The sequence below is a fragment of the Camellia sinensis genome, chromosome 9 (genome assembly GCF_055761805.1).
Source record: "Camellia sinensis isolate YWXY chromosome 9, ASM5576180v1, whole genome shotgun sequence".
NCBI classification, from domain to species: domain Eukaryota; kingdom Viridiplantae; phylum Streptophyta; class Magnoliopsida; order Ericales; family Theaceae; genus Camellia; species Camellia sinensis.
The window spans coordinates 157102062-157117608 of record NC_138969.1 but is presented as its reverse complement, the minus strand read 5'-3'; the positions used below and the strand labels follow the sequence as shown (position 1 = coordinate 157117608).

The window sequence follows — 15547 nt, the reverse complement described above, 5'->3', positions numbered from 1 at the left end:
TGTTTACGGTGGTAGTTGGTGGTGGTGGCAGTGCTTGCAAGGGTAAAGGAAAGAGGAAAAAATTAGAGAAAGAGAAGAGATGATAAGTTTGGGTAAGATATAGTGTGTTTGTATCTTTCTTTTGAAATTTGGGGTCAAAATGTAATTTTTTTAATGTTTTCCGTTTCAAATGTGATGGTAGGGGCAAAATTGATATGATTTCAAAAAAATTTGAGGTCAAATTAAAATTATTCAAAATATGGGGGTATAATTGATTATCGAGGCAAAATATAGAGGTAAAAATGAAATTTTCTCCAAAAAAAATTGTAAACTGAGATAAATGTCTTAACAATGGAAACATGATTTAATTAATTATGCTATACCCTCTTTACGGATTCATCAAAAAATATGTAAATTTATAATGCTTAAAAATAATACATTTAATCCCGTATGGTTTGAACTAAAATGTAAAGTTAACAAAATTTGTGAAGATAATTGTGTTCTATACATTATTTGATTAGGCATGTTTCGATTCTATTACCACAATAACCTTAATATCTTTTTAACATTTTCTTTGTATAAAAAAAAATTATGCCCATTTTCTTCATCTTTCTAACCATTGCCACAACTATTGTCGCAACCCCATCATTACAAAATGGTAGTAGGGGTGATTTTTGAAATTTGATGGGTAGTAAATAAAGAGAAAGAATGAAGAAATCTAGCAAGGATATTTTAGATATTTTGAAAATTATTAACTCTATTAGGTTTTATAATTTAGTTCAAATTTGGGATTTTGTGGTTTGAGGCAAAAACATATAGGGGTGAATAGAATTAATCCACATGACAAAAATTTGCAAGACATTTTTGGCCATGCACATCTTTTTGCCATAACACCTTCAAATGTTCCTAGTGCAAGTTAACCCTATGTTTTAATACGGCAATTTCGCAATTAACTGGAGAAAATTTCATTTCTACCCTTATATTTTGCATCAATTTTCAATTACACCCCCAGACTTCGAATAATTTCAATTTTACCCTAAAATTTTTGAAATCGTATCAAGTTTGCCCCTGCCGTTACATTTGAAATAGAAAAAGTTAAAAAAATTATATTTCAACCCCAAATTTCAAAAAAAAAAAGATCTAGACCCACCCTCTCCTACCACCAAACCACCACTGCCAACCACTACTTCAAGCCCTTCTATTTCCTTCGTTATAACTTAGTTTCGTCTTATTTTTACATCATTGGATTCACCTCATGGCCTAGTTTTCATATCACCTCTCGTACATCTCGTTCTTTCTCTTTTTGCATGCCATAGGATCTCCGAAAGTTGATATATTAAAAAAAAAAAAAAAAAGACTTTTCTTACCCTTTTTGACTTTTTTTCGAGTTGTCTTTCGAAATTCATATCTTTCTCGATTCTTGACGGTTCTACTTCATTCTTTCACGATTCTCTTCACTTCACTTCCTACTTCAACTTACACTACCTCACTTTTTCATGTAATGGGTAGTTTTGGTATGTCGAAAGTTGTCCGAAAACTAACTTCAAAAATTTTGAAACATTCATCTTTTGTTTCTTTCTCCACCATCTTCCTCATGCTTCTTCTTCTATTTCTTCTTCACTTATAACATGATGTGAAGCATGGTTCTAGGTAGTAATGGAGCTGGTGATGGTGGTGGCGGTAGCGGTGGCGGCAATGGCGGTGGCGGTTCGGCGGTGGCGGCAAAGCTCGCGGTAAAGATGGTCGTGGTAATGGAACTTGGTTGTGAAGGAGGTGGGTTTGGTGTTGAAAAGTGGTGATGATGGTGATGTTTATGGTGGCAGTAATGGAGTTTGGTGGCAGTGAAGTTAGCTATTCGGGTGGTAATGTTGGTGAAGTTGATGACGATAATGAAAAAATGGCCACTGTCAAGTTCTCTAAGAAACTTATTTATGCTTTGAATAGTTTTTCTGACCGAATTCTAAAAACAATTTAAAATGTATCAAGTTCCATGGAAATAATTCTACATTCAGAGAAGGATTAGGTATGGAGGTGGGTTTATGTTGACCGTGGCAATGACATACTTTCTATCTAACAAAAATGTCGGTGGGTTTTGATAATGGATTTGTGGTGATGTTGGAGGTTGGTCTAAATGGTGTTGGAGGGTATGGGTTTAGAGGTGGTTTAGTGTTAGTATGAAGATGGCAGGTGGAAGGTGTTTGGGAGAGAGGGTATTTGATGGCATTTGATCTCATCTCTTCATTAACTTCACCAACATCACCACCTAAACCACCAACTTCATTGCCATCGAACTCTATTACTGCCACCATGAGCATCACCATTACCATCACCACCACCTTTCAACACCAAACCCACATTCTTCATAACCAAATTCCATTACCACTACCATTAAGTGCTCCACGACCACTATCATTGCGAGCTCTACCACCATCGCCGAACCGCCGCCACCACCATCACTAGCTCCGTTACCACCTAGAACCATGCTTCGCATCATGTTATAAGTGAAAAAGAAAAGAAAAGAATAAGAAAGATGGAGGAGACAGAAACAAAAGATGAATGTTTCAGAATCTTCAAAGTTAGTTTTCGAATAACTTTTGGGATACCGAAACCGCCCATTACACGAAGAAGTAAGAAAGCGATGTAGTATAGGGCAAACTAGGAAGTGAGGTGAGGAGAATGGCGAAAGAATGAGGTAGAACCCTTAAGAATTGATAAAGATACGAAGTCCGAAAGATGGCTCAAAGAAAATCCAGAAACAAGAAGAAAAGTCTTTTATTTTATCAACTTTTGGAGCTCTAACGACATGCAAAAAGAGAAAGAACGAGACATGTGAGAGGTGATACGAAAGCTGTAGCGACCCCGGTCTTTTCCCGTTTGATTATTGTATCCGGACTTAGGTTCCGTAGATTCTGTCATTGTATAATTGTTGTTGTTATTGTCCCTTTTTTTCTCATTTGGAATTATAGGATGTGTTTGGGCAGGTTTGTTTCAGGTTGGTAGGGTTTAGAAACCAAGTGTTGCTGTCCAGAATTTTGGATCTTCGCTCGAGCGAGGAGTTTGTCGCTCGAGCGAGATGTTATTTTAGTTCTTCGCTCGAGCCGAGGTTTGGTTGCTCGAGCGAGAGTTTGCGTCTGGCTTGGACCAGTAGCTTTGCATTCTTGGCTCGAGCGAGCTTTTCTTCGCTCGAGCGAGTTAGTTCATTCTTCGCTCGAGCGAGAGTTCCTTCGCTCGAGCGTGTGTCTGGTTACAGACCTGAGGGTTTGAGTCCTTCGCTCGAGCTAGATTTCTTTCGCTCGAGCGAGCTTTTGGGTTGTTGGCTCGAGCAAGGCTTCCTTGGCTCGAGCGTAGTTTTTCTGTGTCTGGTAGCTCGAGCGACCAAGTCTTCGCTCGAGCGAGCCTGTCAGGTTTAAATAGGCAGCAGCGTGTTTCAGATCTGTTTTTCTTGCACTTTCATATTCCAAAACCCTAGTTACGAGTTCTCTCTCCCTCTACACACCTTCTCTCTTAGGATTGATCTACTTAGGGTGTGTTTCTACCCTAGATCCTTCATTAAAAAGATAGAGTGAGTCGAGGGCTTCCATTTAATCTGAATAGTTGGCGATTTGGAGCACTTTGGTATTTGGATATCATCTCTGTCTTCTCCATTTGGGTTGTTGTCTTCGAGGTAGGGATTTCCTACTCCATCTTATAAGTTTTGTTCTAAGTTTTAGTATTTTGATATGTTGGGGGCACTTTGGTAATTTTGGGGAAAACCCTAGTTGTATTAATTAATTAATTTGTATAATTAATTTAAGGGAATTGGGAAATTTGGTTAAATTCATGAAATTGGGGAATTTATTGATTAAAGGGTGTAGTTGGATAATTTAAATCACTCGCCTATGGAATTGTTGATATATTTATTTCCAAGTTTAGAAATAACTGTTTTGGGCTATCGGTGGAGGATAGTCGTAATTGTTGTAGACAATGCATGTGGATTAGGTATAACTGAAACTAATCACATTAGTTGAGTCATTAATTTTGACTGTTGAATTAATACAGACATTATGTGTATTGATTGTGTGATGTATATGTTATGTGTTTACATACATTGTTTTGTGTGGGAGGAGATAGGGGATGTACTCCACGGTTTAGGGGAAGATAGGGGATGGACCTCTAAACCGGATTTTGTTTGGGAGGAGATAGGGGATGGACTCCATTAGCATCACTGTTATGTGTGCTTATCTATATTGAAGTGTTTTAATGATACAGCACTAAAATGTGTATCAAACTGGAAGTATGAAGTGTTTTGATTTGAGCTTGAGTCTCATTTATTTGTTGATATTATAGGAATGTGAATATGATATATATATAATTCACTGTGGTAAGTTTGGCCAGGTTCTGAGCCATGATGATAAAGTTGGAAAGTAAAACGTGTCTTAGACAATAGTGTCATGAGACTGTAAAATGGAGTAATTGATTATCTTGGTTAACCATCTGTTGAATGCTATTGCTTTATTCATTGCTTATATGTGGTTTAGTATTTTTCTACTGGGCTGTGGCTCACCCTATATGGGAACATCATTTTCAGGTTCAGGTGATAAGCTACCTCCAAGGACTTAGCTTGGAAGGGACTTGGATTTCGAAGACTATCTTTAGTTAATTGTCTTTATTTATTAGTACATGTAAACATCCAAGCCTAGGGCTTTTCTTGTATTGAGTTAGAACTCATCTTTTTGTATCCAAGTGTTGGCTTGGAAAGATGTAAGCCTGTAGGGCATTTTATTCGATGTTACATGTAATGCTTTTATTTAGTAATACTCTGATGAATGAATGAATGAATTGTTTTCTTTAAATAGTGCATGTCAATGACATATATATAATGGGTTTTTTTTGAGGGCGTTACAAAAACTAGGCCATGAGTGAATCCAACGATGTAAAAATGAGGTGAAACAGAGTTATAACAAAGGAGATAGAAGGACTTAAAGTAGTGGTTGGTGGTGGTGGCGACTTGGTGGTAGAAGAGGGTGGGTCTACATCTTTCTTTTGAAATTTGGGGCCAAAATTTTATTTTATTTTTTTTACCTTTTTCCATTTCAAATGTGACGGCAAGGCCAAAATTGATACAGTTTCAAAAACTTTGGGGATAAAATTAAAATTATTCAAAGTCTGGGGGTGAAATTGAAAATCGAGGTAAAACGTAAGGGTAAAAATGAAATTTTCTCTAATTAACTGTATAAAGGTCTCTTTTGTCATTTTACAAATAGTTACCCAATAAATAGAGCCAAGTGATTGGTTTTTTTGAAAAATGCTGCATATAATTTTATTTCTTACCTCATTTTTTCATTCCAAGGTGTAAGTGAATGGCTCCTATATATATTTTTAAATGTGGACCCATTGCTTTTTGTCTAAGTAGAGGTCATCAAATGGCCCGCAAACAAAAAAATTGATATTACCTAACCTAGCCCACCTGACCCATGAATCGTTCCAACCCGCTTGAGTGTCCAATTCGTCTCGACCCATAAAAGATTATTTAGGGCTTTGGACAAAGATTGTAATCCGAGTCCGTCCATGAACCCGGCCCATAAATGCCAATATGGGTAAGCCCAACTCGACTATTCCATTAGTCCGACTCAAACTATCCTGGCCAATATATTTATTTTTTTATATGTATCCAAAAAAATACATATATATGTGTATAATATTTAATGTGCACTTGTGGGTTGATATTTGTAATTTTATTTTGATGTATTAGTTTAAACTTGTGGGGGTTTTCAGAGAGATAACACATGATTGAACTAGATGTAGGAAAGACCAATCTAATTGTGTTTTCTAGCCCTGTGTGATGCTAGCTTTTTCGCTTTTTTTTTTTTCATTTGTAAGTATTATAAATAAAATTACATTATGTTATTTGATTATATTTTGATTATATGAGATATAAAAAGATAAAAATAAAAATACTTGAATTATGTTGGAAAGCAAAAAAGAAAAATAACTAATGAAAATATTAAAAATATGTGCATAAAAAATGGGTAGTACTTAACAATATAAGTTGAATGAAAATTATACAACTTGATTCAGTATGATTTTGACCCGTAAAATTTGATCATATGAATGAGAAATCATTTTAATTTTTTTAAATAAGCTTGGCTAATACTAACTTGTTAACTGATCAAAACTCAATTATAATAATTACGGACCGAGTATATCCGGTTTGTCCCATTAATGACCCCTATATCTAAGAGTGAGAAAAAAAGTAAAAAAATAAAATAAAATGATATATAACATTGCTCTTAAAAAGAGCAGTGCTAGCTATGGGAAACGGTTTTAATTACCATATTTTCTAACCGGCTGAATTGATTTGACAACATGGCATCTGTGTTAACATTATTAGATTAATTAATTTTTTATATATTTTATTAATCATATATATTAAAAAATTTATAAAATTAACAATTTAAATTATTAAGTTAAGACTCATAATTGAGCCCACAAAACCCTTAAATTCTCTGAATTCAAGAAGAAAAATACTTTGAAACACTAATTTTTAAATTTTAAAGCCAACTCTAATGAGTTGATAGTGGGTCCTATCTACTATAATGTGATGTTTTGGTCTTAATTTTTTTTTCTCCTTACCATATCATTAATGCTTCATTAAAATATCAAAATTAGTGCTCTAAATCATTGCTGATTCAAAAAATCCAAACCTTGAAACTAAGTGCTGTTTTGGGAAGAGCACAAAAATGCAACGTTATTGTTGATGTGAAAAAATAGCTGACCCAGCCGAAAACGCAATTGTTGCATTTGGGATGTGATAAAAACGCTGTCCTATGAAATTACATAAATACCCTCCATGTTAACAAATTACTTAAAATTCCAAAGTTTGGCAAGGAAATTTTGATCATTTTATTTTGATTTGATGCTATAAACAAATATTAACCCAAAAAGTCAAAAATCAACTTTTTACCAACTTTCTAAATCACTTTCTAAAAAAGTTAAAAAACTTGGTAAAAAGTCAAAAGTTAACTTTTTACCAACTTCCCAAAACACTCCTAAATTAATCGTTTTACAAACCTAAATAAAGGCAATTATTATAAATAAAGGCAATTTACTCATGATGTCGTACGAAGTTCTTTTTTAAATAAAAAAGGGAGTTATTTATTTTTATTCTATATTTTTGAAACAAATATCCAAACTGATAAACCACATTGAATTAAAATGAACCGACCTTATCAGTCCAATTCGGTTTATCTGTATTGGTCGGTCTATTTAATATAATAAATGGGATATATTACAAATATACTTCTTGAGATTTTATTAAAATACAAAGCGTCTTTTATGATTTTAAAAATTGCATTCACCTTTTAAATTTTTAATTTTATAACAAATTGTTCATTTTATTAATAAATGATCAAGTCAATTAACAGTTTTTAATAATATGTTCAATTAATAATTTAGTTAATTTTATTATTGTATAGGAGAGCAATTATGAAGTTTATTTTTTTAATTAATTTTGTTAAATAAAAAATTTTAATGAGGGAGTGTTTGTAATTTTTTAAATCACATGAATCAATCTGTATTTTAAATAAATCTCAGAAGTATATTTGTAATTTATCCTAATAAATATAAAAAATCAATTTTACAAATTCTGTTCAAAAATAGTACAAAATTGAGGCGGTGTTTGGGATTTTTTTTTTTTTGATTTTTTTTGGTTTTTTTCACTAAAAAATAAATTGATTATAAAACTAAAAAAAAAAAATCCAAATAAAATATTACATCAAACTTCATAATCATTTTATTTTTTCTCTCACAAACATCACATCCAACCACAGAAAAAATCCAACTATCTTTCCAAATATAAAAAAAAAAATTCTCTAATAATATCCTATAACTAAAAAAAATTTACAAAAAAACCTACTTCTCAAACATCTACTGAATTGAACCAGACTGATTTCACCCTATATAGCGCTACAACTTTTTTTTTTTTTTGATAACGCACATATCCCAATCCTCTAGTTTTTTGGAAAGCCAGGACTAATCTTGCGGAATAAGTAGCCGGAGCGCTACAACTCTCCTTGTCATTCATGCCAACTAATTTGATTTGGACTCAGTGAGTTGCACCAAACTCGTTTGACTCATCTACGTGCTACGTGCACAACTTGCTTCGCGCCAACGATTTAAACAATTTCAATTCATTGGATCTCTCTCTCTCTCTCTCTCTCTCTCTCTCTCTCTCTCTCTCAGTTCGAACGTTCGGCTGCTCAAATTCAGCTTCTGATCGCAAAATCTCAACCTTAACAAATACGAATTCCACAATTGATCAACAATGTCGACAGTCAAATCAAGCGCAAAGAAACCAGTCTCCGAGTCCGAAGCTTCAAAATTAGAGAAACTGAAGCGAGTCGTCGCGGACGACTTCGATGCAGATCTCTCCAAGTCCGTCTTCGATTCTCTTCTGAGATCAATTCAATTCGTGTTTTCTTCAATATTTAGCTGTAATTTTTTGTGATTCTTTTTACAAATTTTCGTTGAAATTTCAGTGATATCAATGGCATCAGGTCCGCATTGCAACAGATCAGAGAGAAAGCGCATAAGGACGGCCAGAAGAAGAACGAAGAGACCATTTCAAGGTGAATTTCACTAATTTTTACTCAGATTTGAGACAATTTTAATATATAGTGTGTGTGTAAATGAATGTATGTGCATATGTATTGGTTGATGCTTCAAATACTAAAAAAAATCTATTTACTGTTTGAAGTCCAGTAGTTGTTACATCCAATTATCTGAAAATTGAGTTTTTTTATTATTATTTTACTTTTTTAGTTTAGTATTTTTTTTAATATTTTAAGCAATTTTTTTTTTAGTTTTTAGATGCAACTAACCTAAATATACCTAAAAATTTATTTAAAAAAAAATCAATAAACACATAAGAATATGAAAATGTAATGTCTTTTTTTTTCATATTTTTTATATTTAGTGAATTTTTTGAAAGATATATGTATGCGACAGATTGCATCTCCTAAATGATATATGCGTCAGTGATCGTATCCATATATACATGTACACAATACACGAATTGATATGCATGTATGAATAAGCGAACACAGTAGAGGATGTCATTACTGATGAATCTGATACACACAAATACATGGATCTTGTTTCGAGAATTTGCAGATCAATGTCTTAAATGACAATTTGCAAATTAATTTTGTAGTTTCATTTGTGATTTGTCATGTCAAAGATGTTTTTGCATTCTTTCTCAGATTCGTAAAATCTCAGTATATTCAAATTGATAAGTTTGTTTGTTGCATCAATGATATGCTTGGTTTGTTGCTTCAGCAGCCCTAAATGCAAATTAATTTGATAGCTTCATTTGTGATTTGTCAAAGATGATTTTTGCATTATATCTGAGATTCTTCAATTGCTATTCAAATTGGTTGATTAGTTTGGTGAAATGCTCCATCCCCCCATTTCATCACCCCCAATTGCACCTCTAATGAGGTGGCAAACAATATCAACCAATCAACTTTCTTCAAACTCTTCTCTCTCCTTTCAAAATTGTTTGCCACCTTATTAGAGTTATAATTGGGGGTGCTGAAATAGGGGGATGTAGCAAAACTAGATTTGTTTGTTGCATCTATCAGTTAGGCTTTGTGATACGAATTACATCTGAAAAGGCTTTCTTTTACCACGTCTACTGCAGTTATGACTAAAAATTACTTTATTGTGCTTGCTTACAGTGTTTCTTCAGAGATCAAATTTAAGCTTGATGAATTGAAGGTCAAATTTGAGAAAGAGAGGTGAGGATAAATCCCAAGATTACACATGTTTGAAACTGATTTTAAAGTATACTTTGTGGGTTTTGTTGCCAAGATTACACACATGTTCATGTTGTCAATTGTCAGGCAAAGTCTTGCCAAGGCACTTTCAAAGAGCTCAAAGGAGGTTTGATCAGGCAAAGGGAGTTTTAATTGGTACTTTAATGAGATTGATCTTTTGGGTTAAATATATGTCTGTATCTGCAGTGTGAAAACTTACTGAAGAATGAGACAGCCAAGTACCAAGCAGTTCATGAAAAATTTTGCAAGGAGAAAGCTGCACATCTGCTGGCCTTAAAAGGTACCTTAGATTACCCAGGGTTTGGTTATAGTGTATCATTCAACTAATAGCATTCTCTACATGCTCTACTTTTGAATCTTTTGAGATGATTTTTACATGATATTCCAAGATTGTAATAAGATATTCAAGTGGGAAAATTGAGTAGGAGATTCAGTCAACACTAGTCAACATTAAAACTCCAGTTGATAACATACTACATTTGAAGCACTTTATCTGATTTATAGGTCAATAGTCAATACCATAATTTAAAAATTCTTTCAAAAAGTAGTCTCCCATATTCCCAAAGGATCAGATTTTGCTTGGTTGTGGATCAGTTTGTGAATATTTCACATATTCGAGCTGTTCCCCATTACTTTTTTTCTTTTTCTTTTTTTGTTTGTTTGTTTGTTTTTTTTTTTTTTTCTTTTGCATGACATGGGATGTTAACAAGTTAGTAGTTAGATTATAACATCAAACTGATGTCTCACTCAAACCTAAGACCTCACACTGGCACCTAGGTGCCCTTTCAAGACCACTTGTGCTACTGCCTGGTCCCCACTACAATTACATATATAGATAGTAGATTTCATCAATCATGTCTGAACTTGGTAGCCCTAAAATAAGGTCACCTGATCATACTTTTACATAATCACTTTGTAAAATTGTCCACATGAAAAGGATCAGATTGTGAGTAGTCATTACCATAATTTAAATTATCTTCAAAAAGTAGTTTGCCATATCCTGAAAAGGATCAAATCTTGCTTGCTAGTGGATCAGCTTGTGAGTATTTCACATATTTGAGCTGTTTTCATCAACCATTTCTGGACTTAGAGGCTCTAAAACAAGGTCACCGATCATACTTTTACAGAATCATTTCATAAAATTATTCAAATGAAATTGCAAGTGCCAAAGTTTCTTTTGATATGGAAGCATTATTCTTTTAATCATGGCATGGTTCTCAAATAGAAACAAACGGAATGGAAATATTTTGAATGAGCCTTCTGTCATTTCCCTCCTCATTTGTTTCAGCAAACAAATTGTGAACATTTGTGGGGTTCTCTATGTCCTTGTAGAAACACATGCTTTTGCTTTTAAAACTTTGAGACAGACAAGTTGGTGTGATATATTATCAATGCAGAACATGACCTTCTAAGCGTGAGAGCATTTTGCACCCCCCTCTAATTTAAATTTGATAGCAATTTCGCCTAAGTGAAATTCTTTGATAGGTTTAATGGAGTTACACGCTTTGACTTTCACTCATAAATGACCGCTTTAAGTTGTATCTTGTGTTTTATTGCCTGCCATTTGTGTTTGATAGATACTATCTCCAAACATGAAGAAGAGAAAGAAAGGCTTTTCATGCGATATGAACAACAGAGTAAGTAACAAGATTTTCTTCATCCCTTCGATTGAAACACAATTTCACCACTACCACTGTTAATTGATTTGATTTCAGGGAAGAAAGAGAAGAGTATGCTCTCCGAACATGAGAAAGCCTGTGCAAATAAAATTGCTGAATTGGATGAGTCCTTGACTAAGAAGAAGCAGGTGAGCTAAATTTACACTTCTTACACCACACATTTATAACTATAAACTAACAAACATCTTCTGGAAAATAGGACGACAAAACATTTAGTGTTTTGAGAAAGACTTTGGGTTCGTTCCTTGGAAACGCCTCACATGAGGATTTCCCACCCGATGATTGAAGGTGTTATTCTAGAAGACTAATCTTTTCGCTGTGCAGTTGCTCTGAAAGACTGGTGCCATAAACATACATCTGTAATCTGCAATCGACTCTTTCATCACTTAGCTAATGATTTTCTTGTCCTGAGGAACAGAACTTGAACTCTTGTGCTATGTGGATGGTTGTACAGCTTGCAGTCTGTTTAAATCTCTTCTTATTTTAACACTTCATGATCAAGAATATAGTTTCCATTGAAGGTGGGACTAAATTTGTGGCTTTTGTCGAGTAAATATGTTAATTTCTATTGCAATGACTGGTGGTTACCCGCAAAAAAGTAATTGTATTTTAAATTTTGTTTTGGAACAAAGCTATATTGAGTGTAATGGTAACATTAGGGATGATAAATGAATATAACAGCTTGAGCTCGGCTTGTGTTTGACTCCTTAAAAGTTCGTTTGAGCTTCGATCGTTAATAAATAAGTCAATCTTGGACACATTTTAGAGCTCGTTAAAGTTTTAAATCAAAGTTGAACAATCAATTGCTCATTCAGATAGATTCGATAATCGTAAAATTATAGAAAAATACTAAGCTGCAAGCTTGTTTGAGATCATCTTAAAAATTTAATGAAGCAAACTTTAACATATTTTGAAACTTGTCACAGTTTTCAAATCAAGCTTGAACAGTTAACTGCTCGACTAGTTTATCAATTTCGTCTCTATTCGTAACCTCCCAACCCAAAACCCTAAACCCGAGCTACCTCCCACCACCCTTAGCTGTGGTCACCCTTTTCGCCCATCCCCTTCCCCAACACTGATTGTCGCCCTTTAACCTCCCCTGTCCCTCCCTATCTTCCCCTAGCCCCTTGTTAGAGTATTTTTAATAAAAACAAAATGTTAATAATTTAAGGACAAAAATCTGCTTTACCGCCTATGGTTTAGGCCAATTGCACTTTATCACCCTATCATTTAGAAATAGCCACTTACCTTTTTTGTGGTTTGGAATTAAAGTGCAACTGTTACCTTTTCTGTTTGACTTCACGGAATTTGAGGAGCACGTGCGGTTAGAACAAGTCTCTGCATGGAATGAGTGTTTCCCTCCAAAACTAGTCATGCAAAAAGACATAAGTGTTCTTGTACATGCAAAAAGACATGATATGATTATTATTGTTAACTTTTGAGTAAGGGAGATTTATTTGAAAATTCTTTTTCAAGTGTTTATATCTCAATTAGTCTATAAGAGATTGTTGTATTCCAATAAGTCCTATTATTTGAACATTTGATCTACCAAATACTAATTCTTATATTTAAAATATTTTATAGACATTTCTACCCTTACAAATAGTTTTTGAACGGTTAGCAATTCGGTGATGTAAACATTCATATTTTACAATGTGAATATCTACATTCACGTGTGAATGTTCACATTGACAATGTGAACATTCACATTACGGAACATTCACATTGTAAATGTGTATATTATTAGGGGTATTTTGGTAATTATGTCACTCATATGACTTATTGGAATATAAGAAAATAATGTGGACTAAACGGAACATAAGTTGGTGAAAAGAGATTTATAAAAAACTGCTCCTTTGAGTAATCTAGTTAATTGCAAATTTATTTATTTATTTAAAGATGAGCTACTATAATTTATTTATTTGTTTATTATTTTATGTTAATTTAAATTTTAATGATCATATATACATGCAGTATGATTGTTATTGTTAACTTTTGAATAACTTATTCAATTGTAATTATTATTTTTTTTAAAGGTGAGCTACTGTAATTTATTTATTTATTTGAAATTTTAGAGATCATATACTTATATAGTATGATTATTATTGTTAACTTTTGAGTAATTTATTCGATTGCGAATTTATTTATTTATTATTTTTGAAAGGTGAGCTACTATAATTTATTTTTATTTTATTTTATTTTAAATTTTAGTGATCATATATTTATTTAATATGATATTATTGTTAACTTTTGAGTAATTTAAGGAATATTTACCAATAAATCCTATCTCACAAACTGTTATACCAATCAGTCCCAACTTTATACTTTTGTTCTGATAAGTCCTACTCGCGGGGAGATTTGTTCCCTTCTGATCCTTTTTTCCATTTTTGGCTTTACTGAGTGGACAATTGTACCCTTTTTTGATTGGAAATGTGTTTTGTTCACATTTGATAGTTTGAATGGAATGTTCACATATGTGTCAGCCATCACGGGTAGGGTTTTGTGTCGTCTGAGTTGGGGTGTCTGTGACGACTGTGTGGCAGACTGATAGAGATCTCATTTCCGTCGTCGGAACGTCGTTGTTACGAAGGTAAGTTCTATTTTGTGTCCAGATATTGTTAAGTTACATATTTATGTCACATTACACTTCGTTAATCTTATTGTTTTGCATCGTTGGGGTTTTGTATGTATTAGTGTGGGGTGGGTCTGAACAATGTCACAAAATGGGTTCTTACGTATTGCATTGGTGGGGTTGTTTTGTGTGCTATTATGGGTGGTATGGTCTCCATGAGGATTGTGGTTAGTTTTCTGGAAGGCGTGGGTTGTTAGGGAGGGGCCAATGGGATATGCCAATGATAGAGGGGGTATGTTTGATGTTTTGGATTCAACAACATTGTCTGTGGTGTATGTCATTTTATGTTGTTTTCAGTTTTTGTGGTCCTGATGAAGCACGTCTTGATCTTGTCAGGGTGATGGACATGCAAATTATGTTAATTTGTTGTTACAAAAATATGAATGCCGTAATTAATTTCCAAGTTCCGTTTCGATTTCACGATATTGTCAATCATGTGTGCGGGAAGTTTGCTGGGTTAACACCTTCCTATGTGTGTTTGTTCTTCAAGATGCTAGGTTACAATAATTTCGCTTTGCAGAATGATGTCGATGTGGAAAATATGGTATCTCTTGCACAGTCTTTCCGTTTGCAATGTGTCGATGTCATCATTCAGTTACACGATTCACCCGATGATGATAATCCTGACAGCCTAATTCACAGTGCACAAACCGTGCCCTGTGACATGGCACAATTGTTTGGCGAATTGGCAACGGATGACGAACATGATTTATTGGCAAAATACTGCCATCATGTTGAAAAAGTGTTCTTGTCTGCTTTATGGGCTAACGACTTTCGACATATTGGTCAAAGTTTTGAAGGTAGAGCATCTGAATTTTGTAATGTTCTTCACAAGTATGCGGTTGAGTATGGCTTTCGCTTCAAATATGTGAAGAATGATTCTGTTTGAATCACCGCTGTATGCATGATGAGAGAATCGAAAGGATAAATGTGGTCAGTACATGCACGTGTCTTGAATGCCAACGGTTTTTTTTTACCTTCAGAAGTGGAATAGCAAGCACATTTGTGGTGTTGCTATGCAGACTTCCAAAAACCTTAGGGTTGGTTCCGACCTAGTTTCTGATGTTATTTCTAAACGGGTGCGTGACAAACCTCTCACACAGCCTACAGATGTTGTGTATGACTTGAAAAAAGATTACGGATTGGAAGTTAGTTATCGGGTTGCATGCGGTGGTAGAGTATTGTAGTCATGGAAAACAACCCAGGGAGTTATATCAACATTGATTATGATGAACAAAACAACTATTTCATACGTTATTTCATTTCATTCAAACCACGTATTGACGGGTCCAACCATTGCTGGCCATTGTTTTTTTTGGGCAGAACTTTCCTTAAAGGGAAATTAAGGGGAACTTGCTCGCTGCTACGGCAAGGGATAGCAACCAAGGTATTATTATTCCTTCTTGTTCACACATAACATTTATGTAATGAAACAGTAATTA

At 34.0% G+C, this 15547-nt stretch overlaps 1 protein-coding gene across 1 annotated transcript; it reads left to right on the top strand.

Moving 5' to 3' along the window:
- Positions 1–7945: 7945 nt before the first annotated feature.
- Positions 7946–12186, top strand: LOC114313561 (uncharacterized). The gene is made up of 8 exons (XM_028259932.2): positions 7946–8391; positions 8496–8585; positions 9696–9755; positions 9861–9900; positions 9981–10074; positions 11372–11431; positions 11510–11601; positions 11673–12186. The coding sequence occupies exons 1-8, from the start codon at positions 8282–8284 to the stop codon at positions 11757–11759; spliced, it is 633 nt and encodes a 210-aa protein (XP_028115733.2). The 5' UTR covers positions 7946–8281; the 3' UTR covers positions 11760–12186.
- Positions 12187–15547: the final 3361 nt, after the last annotated feature.

Excerpts from the sequence above, each read along its gene's own strand:
- LOC114313561 (XM_028259932.2), top strand. The coding sequence starts at position 8,282 with ATGTCGACAGTCAAATCAAGCGCAAAGAAACCAGTCTCCGAGTCCGAA. Across the intron at positions 8,392-8,495 it reads TTCGATGCAGATCTCTCCAA|TGATATCAATGGCATCAGGT; the intron begins GTCCGTCTTCGA and ends TTGAAATTTCAG. Across the intron at positions 11,432-11,509 it reads CATGCGATATGAACAACAGA|GGAAGAAAGAGAAGAGTATG; the intron begins GTAAGTAACAAG and ends ATTTGATTTCAG.